The sequence below is a fragment of the Podarcis gaigeae genome (assembly GCF_964106915.1).
Source record: "Podarcis gaigeae genome assembly, chromosome: 3".
Classification (NCBI taxonomy): domain Eukaryota; kingdom Metazoa; phylum Chordata; class Lepidosauria; order Squamata; family Lacertidae; genus Podarcis; species Podarcis gaigeae.
This window is the reverse complement of record NC_139680.1, coordinates 58,318,353-58,331,533: the sequence shown is the minus strand read 5'-3', so window position 1 is coordinate 58,331,533 and position 13,181 is coordinate 58,318,353. Positions and strand designations below refer to the sequence as shown.

Sequence of the window (13,181 nt, the reverse complement as noted above, 5' to 3'; positions counted from 1 at the left end):
CTGGGCTAGATGGTGATGCCGCAAAGTCTAAATTTAGCCAGAAATAAGAGGATGGAGGATAGGAAGAGATAGCAGATTTAATCGGATTAGGCTCTACTAGGTGCTGTGTAGGTTTCAGGTCGCACCTAGGACTGCTAGGAAAATGAAAGAAATAATGGTTCCAATTTTTGAAAATATAAAATCTGGCAGTTGCCTGGATTTTAGCCTTAAGTGAAATACATCTGGCATAACACTTAAAATCTATATCTAACTTTGCTAATATCAAAACTGTCACATTTCTAGTTATCTGCATTCTCCACCTGTGTGCTTTGCTTAAAGCAGGAAACAAATATGGATAACTACTGGGTTATATAGTTGACTGGAATTTAAAAGTCCTATGTAAAGCAGTTCATCCACAAATGAGCCTCTTCTATTTTTCTCTAGTGCTGTTTCAGAGAGTTTCCCAACCCTCAAGCAGCAAGAAAGCACCTATGATAAAGCCATGGTGCTACTTATAATAATAATAATAATAATTTATTATTTGTACCCCACCCATCTGGCTGAATTTTTTATTTGTACCCCACCCAGCCACTCTGGGCAGCTTCCAAGAGAGATTAAAAATACTTGCCACTGTAATAATAATTTTAAGACGCTGTTGCTCATGGACTTATAAAATAAGCACCAGTAACAGAGTAGAACACATGGGAAATGTTGGGCATTAGAGAAGAATTATCCAAAACCCAACCTAGAGTAGATGAAGATTATATTGTTCCTTCACATGAACTCTCCAGGTCATACTCGAGTGTTCCTTCACTTGAACAACCATAATGTTGTGGTTCGAGGACCCGACCCCCGCAATGTGAAATGAATACACAAGGACACGTGATATAAGGTTAATGGGCAAGGAAAGGCCACAACTTTATTGATTACAGCAGTGAAAAGGTATTGGCTTAGGCATTGGATCTCTAAAACAAGTGGGTTTATTCACCAGTAGGTGGAGCCTGTTGATGCTAATCCAACTATAGGCTCACCCCTGATGTCACCGAGGGTCGTGCCATGGCCTCCCGCCAAGCAGGCATCGGACAGAGTACACGACCGCCAGATTCCTTTAACGGAATACGCAAAAATTGAAGGCAGAGGCGATGGCCACACCTAGCCCTTCGACACACCACAACACATTATTCCAATGCCTAACCTACCCACCAATACCACAAAAGTTGTGACGATTGCTACGAGGTAGGCGAAAAAACCAAAAAGCCTAATGCCAAATGGAAAAACTCCTACCAGGGCCCCTGGACAACCAGGGCGACCAACCTAAGGTCCATAGCAAGGCCAATGACCTAAGCCCGGATTCAAAGGGAGTGGAGGGTGGGTGACTCGCGACAAGACGACTGTGAAGAATGAGGCCGGGGAGAGGCTGGCGCCGCAGCAAAAGGCTGCTGAACACGCCCCCTCTGAGGCACCTGGTTGGGTGCCTACCGAGGGACGTGGGCGCCAGCCAGGTGAGGTGGAGGCAGGGGGCTAACGCCCCCTGCTAGGGGCAGTGCTCGGGCTCCCGCCCACAACCACTCCCCTCTCTTCCAGGGAGGAGAGTCTTAAAAGTCAGAAACTCCTGGTGACAACAATTTCCATGATTTTGGAGGCTGGAAACTGTGCATCTAAATTGCAGAAGTTACAACAGCCAAGATCTGTAAACTCCCCACGCAAATAAACTGCCACCAAACAATGAGCCAGAAGGGACTCTTCCCACACTTCTAGTTGGAACTACATGAACTTTTTCCCTTTAGGGGAAAAATACTAGATCATGGAATGCTGTGTGCTTCACGGTGGTGAAGCTGAGGCTAAAATCCTATGCATGCTTTCTGGGAAGTAAGTCCCAGTACAGTGGTACCACGGGTTACATGCGCTTCAGGTTACAGACTCCGCTAACCCAGAAATAGTGCTTCAGGTTAAGAACTTTGCTTCAGGATGAGAACAGAAATCGTGCTCCGGTGGCCCAGCGGCAGCAGCTGGAAGCCCCATTAGCTAAAGTGGTACTTCAGGTTAAGAACAGTTTCAGGTTGAGAACGGACCTCCAGAACGAATTAAGTACTTAACCCAAGGTACCACTGTAGATGTAATAGGACTTGCTTCCAAGTCAGCATAAAAACATACAAAATCTATTTATCCTCAAAAACAGATGATACAGTCGAGAGGACTAAGTTCAATAGAACTAGGTCCTAAAGGTAAAAAAGGTAAGGGACCCCTGGACGGTTAAGTCCAGTCAAATTCAACTATGGGGTGCGGCACTCATCTTGCTTTCAGGCTGAGGGAGGTGGTGTTTGTCTGCAGACAGCTTTCCGGGTCATGTGGCCAGCATGAATAAACCACTTCTGGTGCAATGGAACACCGTAATGGAAGCAAGAGAGCATGGAAACACCATTTACCTTCCCACCGCAGCAGTACCTATTTATCTACTCACACTGGTATGCTTTTGAACTGCTAGGTTGGCAGGGGCTGGGACGAAGCAACAGGAGCTCACCCCATCATGCAGATTCAAAATGCCAACCTTATGTTCAGCAAGCTCAAGAGGCTCGGTGGTTTAGACCACAGAGCCACCCGCATCCCTATTTAAACCTAAAGACTGCCAACAAGGTTCCACTGCTTTTGGTAGATCTTACTCACTAATAACTTGAGCTAGACAAAAAAAATTCCTTTCCGATCTGCAATTACGTCTCTCAAAACAGTTAAAAGCAGAAATACCTATTATCAACAGATGTAACTGGTCTCCAACTTTCATTCAATATAGTAGAAATGATGTTACCCTTATGGCCTTTTCTCTTGTTCTCAGCCTGTTTGCTTCTCTCTCTTTTTCTCCTCCCTTCCACATACACACTCACATTTATGTTAGTTTTTAGACTTTGTATGGCTGAAGGAAAGGGGCTATTCAAGACTACTTGTTCCTATGCTAAATAATCACCATCTTCAGCACTGCAGTACCACTTATCCTTCTTTTCTTTAGAAAGGCAGGAGAGAAACAACAACATAGCTAACCTGTTGCACCAAAGCTTTTACACTCCCCAAGTAGTTATTGCCACCACACAGCCCAAATATCTGTGATTAGAACTTGTAAGACTATCCCACAATGGCTAAAATGGCATAGAAAACACTTTGAAATGATTGTCTGGACAAGCTCTTATAGTTATGACTCATGATCAGTGTAGTAAGTCGATCTGAAAAATATCTAGCAGCTATTTGCTGAGGGGGAAAAACTATTCTATCTTTATTTTTGCTTTTTTATATGCCCTAGAACTCTCAAATTCTGGGCCTAGGTTTTTCTGACAGACAAGGCAGAAGAATGAACCATTCTCTTTCGCAATGAATATTAACTTTGATTAAGCATGTACCAAAGCTCAATACATATTGGATACACATCCAATCCCCAGTTATGCTCTTTTATTCAACTGTATTTGCCGTTATAAAGTGCAGTACAGTATATTTTTCTGCCATTTTCATTATATATAATTGGCAATAATTTTAACATAAACTGAAAATTCCAGGCTTCCAAAACCAGATAAAATGCTTTAAGGATCTATAAGCAGGCAAAATAACCTCTGAAACCACTGAAGCCTGCTTGCATAGTGAAGGAGGCAAATTCTGAAAAGAAGAACTTTAACTAAACAGCGTTCTCTTATAGAAAACAGAATCTACCTCTGTTGATATCAGCTCAAACGGTAACTTTCAATATGGGAGTTTATAATGCAGAGATAACAAATTCTAGAAACACAGCCAGATACATTGGTACCTCGGGTTACATACGCTTCAGGTTACATACGCTTCAGGTTACAGACTCCGCTAACCCAGAAATAGTGCTTCAGGTTAAGAACTTTGCTTCAGGTTGAGAACAGAAATCATGCTCTGGCGGCGAGGCGGCGGCAGGAGGCCCCATTAGCTAAAGTGGTGCTTCAGGTTAAGAACAGTTTCAGGTTAAGTACAGACCTCCGGAACGAATTAAGTACTTTACCCGAGGTACCACTGTACTAGACAAATAACCATAATCATAATGCAGTCTGTACGACAGGAATAACCTGGGTTGAACTCAGACCCAGCTGTTTGAATTGAAGTCCAATTAAATTCAGTGGACATTGAGTCATAAACAACTCAGCTCCTCAATTTAAATGGAAACGGAGTTCAACTTAGTCTGGATATGGCTCTTGTTTTACACTTGCAAGTAACTTGGAAAGAATACTGCTGTATAGTGTTACCCATGTTGAGTAGCTTTGTGAAACAATGTTGTGTGTCAGCTTCCCTCTTCTGTGCATTTTAATAACTTCTATTGAAGGGATCATAAAATGCGAAGAGGTTTAAAATTAATGCAATAAATGTGTTTGTGCTTCTTTGGAAAGCCTGCTGTCTAAGGGATTATTCACATTTCCTCTTGTCCTGTTGCTTCCACCCCAGAGAAAACTGCTCTTTAGCGCTCAGCAAATCAGGTTTTCTCTGGACTGATATGCGCTCCGATTTAACTTTTAAAAAAGGTGTTTCCCTGGGAAAGGAGAGGAGCAAGGGAGAATCCACTCGAACCCATGCTTGAAAATTGCAGGTCAAGCAGAAAACCACTCAGATGTGTACTCTCTAGGCATGAGACAAATAGTTGTGTGGATGAGTCCCAAAAGCAATTACGACTCTCTTCTTACAGTATCTGGTGGCTTCTTCTACACCAATGGCAACTCTTTGTGTTAAAACAAATATCAGAGCTAAGCAATAAGAACCAACAAAAGTGTCAGAAAATAGCGAGCAAACTCTTGTGCTCCCCAGAAGTCTTGTTCAGGCTGGATGTTCAGTGATGTCATTTGCTAATTAATGCAGATTAATGTAGACATCATCAAAAGCTGTTTGTGCTCATTTCACTGCAATGTTTTAACAGTTTGTATTGCTTATTTTAAAAAAAATTTAAGCCACCTGAAACTTTGGGAGAAGTAATAACTTTCCCTTTTCACAGCACGTAACCTGAAAACATTTGAACCATATACATTCTTATCTGAAAGTAACAGACAGGGCTCTACTTCTCCCTGCATCAATTTCTAATATATGGTTATTTAAATGTGCTAGAGGTAGAATGAAGGATACTTGGTGCAGACAAAGCACATGACAGCTGATCCTTTTTTAAAAAATTAACCCATTGTCACAGAAATAATTGCCTTTACCTGTATCTTCTCTTGGAGCCCATTATATTTGACAAAAAACCACCCTCATTTTTAAATGGACTTGAATACAGCAAAGATGAAAAAACTTGGAGATTCAGATCTAAACATTCTTCTGCAAAGATAGTAAGACTAACTAATGAAAGAAGTATCTATAAATAGCAAATATCATAAAAATTATAAAAAGACTGTAGAAACTAGAGATTTAACTGTACGCTGCAGCTGCAATCTTAAGACTCAGATGTGTGTGCTGGGCCCAGTATACATGTAAGACCGCATCTGCACAGTGAATTTGCAATAAACTGTTATTAAGCCTTAGATGACACACCAGTTAGGAAGCTAGATAAGAACTTTATTGTCTGTTAAACAATAACAGAACAGCAACTCGTGGATCCTGATTCCACCACTATACCACGTGCCACCTACTGACTATACTATATAATGACATTATCCACATTAAAGCCAGAGCCTTTCTTAACATACTGTATTTTCCCGTGTATAAGATGCCCCCTTGTATAAGATGTCCCCTACTTTTGGGGGCCCCAAATTACGGTAAGTAAATGGGGGAAGATGGCCCAGAGTTGTTGAGCTTTTTGGGGGAGGATTGCCAAAGTTGTTGAGCAACTACCAATCAGTCACAAAATTGTTGCAGCCAATCCTAAGCAGCCCTTGCAGCAGCCGCCTTCAACCGCCCAATTGCTACTGACAAGCTCCTGCTCGCAGCTGCAACCAATCACCTGTCCCGCATATGCAATATCCTTGTATAACACCCCCGCCCCCAGATTTATAACCTTATTTTAGAGTAAAAAAACATTTTCTTCTACACGGAAACGTACGGTAATTTCCCCAAAAAAATTCACTTTAAAGTATTCTATATTTAGCAATACAGTGGTACCTCTGGTTAAGAACTTAATTCATTCTGGAGGTCCGTTCTTAACCTGAAACTGTTTTTAACCTGAAGCACCACTTTAGCTAATGGGGCCTCCCGCTGCCACCGCGCCACCAGAGCACGATTTCTGTTCTCATCCTGAAGCAAAGTTCTTAACCCGAGGTACTATTTCTGCGTCAGCGGACTCTGTAACTTGAAGCATCTGTAACCTGAAGCGTCTGTAACCCGAGGTATCACTGTACCTTGAAGAAATACAATAATAAATTATCATAAAAGTATAAGAAGACAAATTGCAAACATTCAAAATGCTGGTTGAACACAAATCAGCAACAATCAGAAGTCTGACTGGGGAGGGAAGGTTTTCAGTATTTTCTTGAAAGCCCACAATATCCATTAAAACTCAGCAGAAAATTACTTTCAAATAAGTCTGAAAATGTCATAGCCCAGTTTAAGAGCAGTTGCTTTGTATGCATAAGGTCCAAGTTCAATTGCTGGCATCACTTAGTACAGCTAGGGTATTACCCCATCCTGAAACACTGGAAAACCTCTGCCGATCTGTGTGGGCAATACCGAGCTAAATGGACCAACGGTCTATCTCAATACAAGGTAGCATCATATGCAGAGAGTCCTGCTGCGCCTATATCCAATTGTTTTGAGCATGCATAGCCAACAAGGAGAGGTAGCTGTTTCAACTAAGGAAAATGCTTTATTTTGGTGCTGTTCTGGCCTTAACACTTACGAAACTCCCACCCCCATCCCTACCATGGGTGTCATTATTTTTTCACGGTACCCACATGCCTCAGGCTTACACTAACTAAGCAAGATGCTGCCCTAGGATGTGCAAGGAAGTCTTCCTTCAAGGTCCCTTTAATTTCCACCTTTTGGTAAAGCCAAAATACCCCTAGAGCAAAGGGGGGGGGGGAGAGAGAAGGGCGGATTCACTCATGCAGTAACTAAATCAGAAGTAGATTTATATAGAAACATCTTTTTCTAATGCTTACAATTGTGACAGGAAATGTTTTCCACTCTGAGGAAAAAGTTGAACATAGATTTCTACTGTAGTAATGCTGCTGCAAATAGTTTTTCAGTGCAGGCCAACTTAACATGCAAACAGCTTCAACTCAGCATTGAAAACACAGGAAACCAGACAGTGCTTCAAGCGATGGCTAGAAGCCCTCAAGGAGTTACTTCAGCTAGGTAGTGTGTCACTGCAACCTTGTAATAGTTAACTTTATACCAAGCTTTATCAGGACTGAAACAATATATTTGGGGGGGGGGGTGTCAATGCAAGTTTTAACAATTCTTTGCCACTGGATCACAATTAGTTTCTGCACTCAGCATTCAGTTCCAGCCTGTTCTTTCTTCCTGCCAAATCCAATGGAGTACCCAATGAAAAGCACTTACATTTTTGTATAATTTTAACAAGATTGTTTTGTTTTGAAACATCTCATTTCCTGAATTATTGCACTGCTCACAGACTTGCTCTTCAGCTGATTACCTTGTTCCTGAAGGATTAAATGAGAAAGTGTATTACTTATGCTTTCCATGTTCATTAATCACTATATTTTGTACTCTTCCTATTCTAACAACCTGTCTTCATAATTTCGAACAGGTGAAGTGTTAATGGAAATAAACTCATACTATCAGTCAGAAAACTTGTTTTGTCAACATACATCAGGAGAAGCCTGCCCAATTAAACTCAGTAACAGCTTAAGCGCCAGACCCTTACAGCATAATAAACACCAAACTGTACTCAAACAATTCCCTTTTCCGAAAAATGATCGGAATGTCAAATGTACAGTTATAAAAGTGATTAAATAAAGCTGACTTCAAAATGACAGCTGTGCTATAAACACCAACTAAGTACAGCTCTAAACTTCCCAAGAGATATGTCACAAGAGGTGAAAAAGATATCTTAATGTCATTTGTTTGATTCATTTAACAGTATACTGCAGAAAGCAAGTGAAGATACAATCATGCAGTCCCCTACCAGGAAAAACCAATACTTCCAGCACCACCAAAAGCTAAAATGAACTAGGATGTATCCAACAGAACACAAGGGAAAGAGAACCCCACTGTATCTACTATATGGGGTATTTATTTTTTTAAGAAACAGTGCCACAGAGTTGAGGTGGCAAACTCCCTTTAATCACTATCCAGGAATGCAGACAAACTGAAATGAGATACTCCACCTTGAATTTGGCTACACAAACATTAACAGCATATGAAGCATACACACCTTTCCATATACATTTCTCTTTCCCCCAACCCCTCAAAATATTTACAGAAGCAGAGATCCTACTGCTTATGCAATCACAAACTAAATTTTGACTAAAATAGTTAGCTCAGAAAAGAAAGATGGACTTAGGAGGTGAGTCAAGGAAACAGGTATTTTTTTATCAAAATTGGCCAGCATGCAGGGCATCTTTGAATGCTGTACATGAGAAAAGTGTTCAAAGACCTTCCTTGTCTGCCACTCATACACATTGTTGGGGTCGGAAGTTCCAATATCTTTAGGGGTACCTGGATGTGTGGCTCTTCTTTGCCATAAAAATATGTGAATCTTATTTAAAGCTATGAACTTAGCCTTAGGTTAGTCTAGGAGCAAGTCCAAGCTTGTGGTTTGTTTTCTACAAGCCATCCAAGGTGTGAGGGAGGCTTCCCAACTTTCCATATCCACACACCTGAAACATACCCCTGTATATTCTAGCCTCCTAAATGAATTTTAAGACTATCATTTCTGCAGGCCCTTAAGTGGTATGCTTCTAGCAACCAACAATTCCTCCATCAGAAGAAACTTGAATAAAGTATAGCAGATGCCTAAAAGAAAATCCTACAGTTATCATAAAACTATTCATTGAAAAAACCTCATTTTTATTTAATTACAGCCAAAGGCGATCTGAAGTTATCCTGTATCAACAGAAATGCACTAGACAGGAAAGTGAAACTGACTGATCTAACACTTTTAGGAAACCAATGTGAAAAGAGGGGGGGGAGAAATGAATACACTCATCTTCACAACTATCAGATGTGCTTATTATGTTCGGTGTTGAGTATTCAAAATGAAAGAGTTTAGTCTAATAACAATCCCTAGAAACATTCTTCATTATATATCTACATTTCATATCGATCAGAAAACACTGTAATAACAGAAATGGTATGGAAGGGGGAAGCAGCAAAAAACCCGTATCTTCACATCATTCCTTTGGAATATACCTCACCAATTCATGAACTCTGAAGTGCAATCACGGCAAAACTTGGAGGCCAGAATTTGAACTTTCATCCCCAGGGTGGATACCTCCGTTCCACCAGTAGGGGTCCCTCCTTGGCCAGTTTTGGAATATTTGTTGCACTTGAAACTTTTCTGGAGAACACTGTGATCACTCAGGATACTACATATTCTCTCTCTCTCCCCCCGCCCTCTTAAAATTAAGAAGAGCGGCGGAAGGGGTCGAAGAGAGGCGAAGGTCCTTCACATGCAACTTCCCGGCGCAACGAAGCCACAGTAACAAAAAACTACCAAATTCAAACTACTCTTCAGGCTACAAAACAGGGTCCCCCCCTTCCGCCAGCCCCCTGCCCAGGTTCTCCGTTCGCCTCCTTTGGTAAAAGAGCAGAAAGTACCGCGAGCCAGCTTTCCGAGGGGGCTCCTGAAATAACCTCGACGCCTCCACTTTCTGTGGAGGAAATGCCCAAGGGGAGGGCGGCGAGGCCGTTGCACGGCGAGCAAAAGGTGTATAAGCGTGTGGGAAGGAAAAGAAAGAAAGAGAAAAAGAGAGAGACCGGGTGCCCAGGCTGAGGAAGTTGCATAATAAGAGAAAGGCACTGCTCTTGTTTGTTAATCGGGTCCCGTTTTTTTCTTGCGGAGCCTGCGACGGAAACCGGGAAGGGGAGGTTGCCTAAAACAAACTCGAGACATTTTTTGCTTTTTACCCTTCTCTTCCCGCACTCCCCACTTTCAGGAAGGGCCGGGACTGTTCTCTCTTCCGAGGGGAGAAGAAACGGTTCTGGGTTCTTTCCCTCTCTGGATTAGTTCTCTTTCCCGAGCTCATAAGAGAGAAATCACCCTCCTTGAGAAGAAGGCGTCTCCCTTCTCTCCCTCTCTGTTTCTGGTCTCCTCAGCCCGGCCCCCTTTCACCCACCCTTAGCCAGGCGCTTCTGAGAAGGTCCCCTTTGGAGTTGGCTCGGCCCTTTCAAAGTTTTCTCCTCACCCACTTCCTCCTTCTGCTGTGCGCGTGTGAGAATAAAAGGGGAGGGGGCTCCGGAGAACACCCCCACCCACCCACGCACCTCCTGTTATCTTCCACAGCAACACACCACAGAGCAGGCTTGAGTCCCGCCCCCCCCCCACACTTACGGACTCTCAGTTATGGGGAGCTCGGGCCGAGCGCCTTCCCATCTCCCCCACGAAGAGCTTGGAACAAGTGTGTCAGTTTGCAGCTCATCATGGGTAAAGGGCTACTACAGGAAGCGGGGAATATATAGGCAAGCGGGCGACGTTGTTGCAGAGTATTAGGAACCCGGGTGTGCTGCTAGCTTGGCTTAATTCACACGAGCCACGTTCATGTGATGCAAACACACCTCTCCCACCCTCGCTCACGCGCGCGCGCAAAAGAGGGGAAAAAAAATCCCCGCATCTCCCACGGGGGTTTATTTGATGCCCCCAATCCCTACCTATGTTTACACTTAAGTGAGAAGACATGCACGGGGAGCAAGAGTTCCCCCCACCCCTTCCACACACGCTCCCTCCCACTCCTAACTGCGAGGAGCGTCTCTGCTGCGCGTGTGGTGTGTGCGTGCGTGTGCAAAGTTTGCCCAAAATGGCGGAATTGGGGAGCTCAGTATTATATTTCTATATATCGGCACACACATGCACACGCCGCCGCCGCGCGCGCGCTCGCGCCCGCCACAAAGTCCAGAAGCTGCAAGGGGGAGACAAGAAGGAGGAGAAACAGTATTATTAATAATAATAATAATCCTTTGACGAAAAAGAAGGGGGGGGAAAACACACCCTCAGAAGCTGCCCGTGCGCGCTGATCCGAGCAGGCCTCCCCCCCCCTTCCCTTCTCCAGGAGGGGAGACACGACACACGTTACACATGCAACCGGTATATCCCGCTGCAGCCAAATCTGGGTGGGAAAAGTCCGTCCCTCCTCCTCCCCGCGCGCTTCAAAGCCTCCATCCCTCCCTCGGCTGAGGGAACCCCGTAAACAAAAAGGGAGCGAGCGAGCGGCTGCGGCGGCCCCTCCGCAACCCGCACCCCTCTCTCCCCCAAATCCCTGTCGCGGCGGCGGCGCTGCCGTCCCCCTTCCCTAGACACTCCCGGGGAAGTGTCAAAAAAACCCGGGCCGGCTCCCCAGTGGCGGGGCGGCAGGACGCCGCAGAACCGCCGCCCCCCTCCCTCCCCGCCGGTCTCCGCCCGCCAAGACGTGCGGGGCTGCGAAATGCCCTCCTCATTTCCACGGCCGCTCCAGCCTCCACCTCCTCCCTTTTCTCCCCACAATTTACCCGTCATATGTTGGGGAAGAAGCGAGCGGGGTGGGGGACGCGGACGCCGAAGGCACCTCTCTCTCGCTCTCCCTCGCCCACTCTTTTGTTCCTCTTTCACTCTCACGCACTTAGGGGCTTTTTTAGGAAAGGAACCCCCCGTGGCCGACCCACACTCCCCGGCCACTTCGCAGGCGCCGGGCCACTTTCCCCCACTACCTCGGGTCCCATCCCCTGGGCGAGAGGCTGTGCTGGAACTCTTCCCTCTGCGCGCTCCCCCCCCCCGCACCTTTATGGAGAAAATTCTCTTCTATTTCTCTCCCCCCCCCCCCCGCGCGCTCCTCCTCCCGGTTCATAAGGGAGGCAGAGGAGGTGCGCTTGCTTCCCTTTATCTCTCTCTCTCTTAACTTTCATCCTCAGCCAAAGGGAGGCAATGGAAAGGCAACCCCTCGGCGTTGTGCATTGCAGTTAATGGGTTAGCAATCAGGTCGGAACCAGGCGCTTCCTTACCCCCCCAAATTCTCTCTCTCTCTTTATTTATTTTTCTCCGTCTCTCGAGGAGTCCTGACAAATATGGTCCAGGGCTGCGGGCACAAGTGAGCATGCGCCCGTAGAGTCAGGGCCGGGGAAAGGGGAAACTGCTGCTGCTGCTGCTGCTGCTGCTGCCGCTGCCGCCGCCGCCGGGGTGCCTGCTCTTCCTTCGCTGCTGTGCCTCAGCCTCTGGAAAAGGTAGCAGCGAGGATCGCGTCTGCCGCCGCCGCCGCCGCCCCCATCTCTCCCCCTTTCTCCTCCGAACCACAAAAGAAGCATCTCCGAGGTGCATCGGTATCTCCTCTCTCACAAATCGTAATGGCAACGTGAAGGGGAAGAAGGAGCAGCTGAAGTCTCTCCCTATTTTTAGGCTTCTTTCTTTCTTTCTTTCATTACTTTTCATTCCAGAGGTAGCAGAATCAGTTATTAATTATGGTGCTTGGCATCAAGGAAAATTAAAGCAGGACAGTCTGCCCATATTAGGAGTTTGGGAGGGGGGAATTAAAACATAGCCCCAAGGGTAGTATTTTTTAAAAGGTGAATTTTCTGCAAATAAATATAAACTGTATTTTAAAACATATACCAAAAAGATTCCAGAAGGATTTTTTTTTTGCGCTTCCCATATCTCTAGTGTGAAATTAAAACTGCATTTTCTACAATGTATGCTCATTTTTTAAAATAGCTTTCTTCTGTGTTATATACCCCATGTTAACCCTCTGTCAACAGGTTGGGTCAATGGCATTGAGAAAAAAATAATAAAACTTGGTGTCGGTCTTCTGGAACTCTTATGTTCTCTAGGTAGTCTTCATCCACTTATTTGTTCTTTATTTATTTATTGCACTACACATACAGGTTCAAGGTTTCCATATTAATTTACAAAGTTGGGTCCAAGATACTTTAAGCACTACCTGGTTCCTTATATCCCTTATATCACTGGTTTTTGGAGGAGTCACTATTAATGGATGCACAGCCATATGCAGCAGAAGTTGTGCATTCTGTACTGTGAACCCAATTTTGAAGAACTCTCTTCTAGTGAGATCAGACAGGTCCCCTCCCTGCTGAGCTACCAGGACTTACTGAAGACTTTTTTTTTTTAAAAAAGTAGGCATTCA

At 44.6% G+C, this 13,181-nt stretch overlaps 1 protein-coding gene across 15 annotated transcripts in view; it reads right to left on the bottom strand.

The window, feature by feature from the left end:
* The window catches only part of L3MBTL3 (L3MBTL histone methyl-lysine binding protein 3), a 62,447-nt gene extending 50,199 nt beyond the window's left edge, over nt 1-12,248 (bottom strand). For 2 of the 15 annotated variants that reach the window (XM_083731155.1, XM_083731152.1), the window contains exon 1: nt 9,985-10,167. In XM_083731155.1, coding sequence (XP_083587281.1) covers nt 9,985-10,103 — 119 coding nt within the window. In that variant the 5' untranslated portion in view covers nt 10,104-10,167. Of the gene's footprint in view, nt 1-6,860; nt 6,953-8,799; nt 8,867-9,675; nt 10,296-10,412; nt 10,699-10,725; nt 10,953-11,062; nt 11,485-11,559; nt 11,802-11,827; nt 11,951-12,048 lie in introns of those variants that run through there. The other 13 variants (XM_083731151.1, XM_083731162.1, XM_083731156.1 and 10 more) reach the window with 13 other exon arrangements.
* Nucleotides 12,249-13,181: the final 933 nt, after the last annotated feature.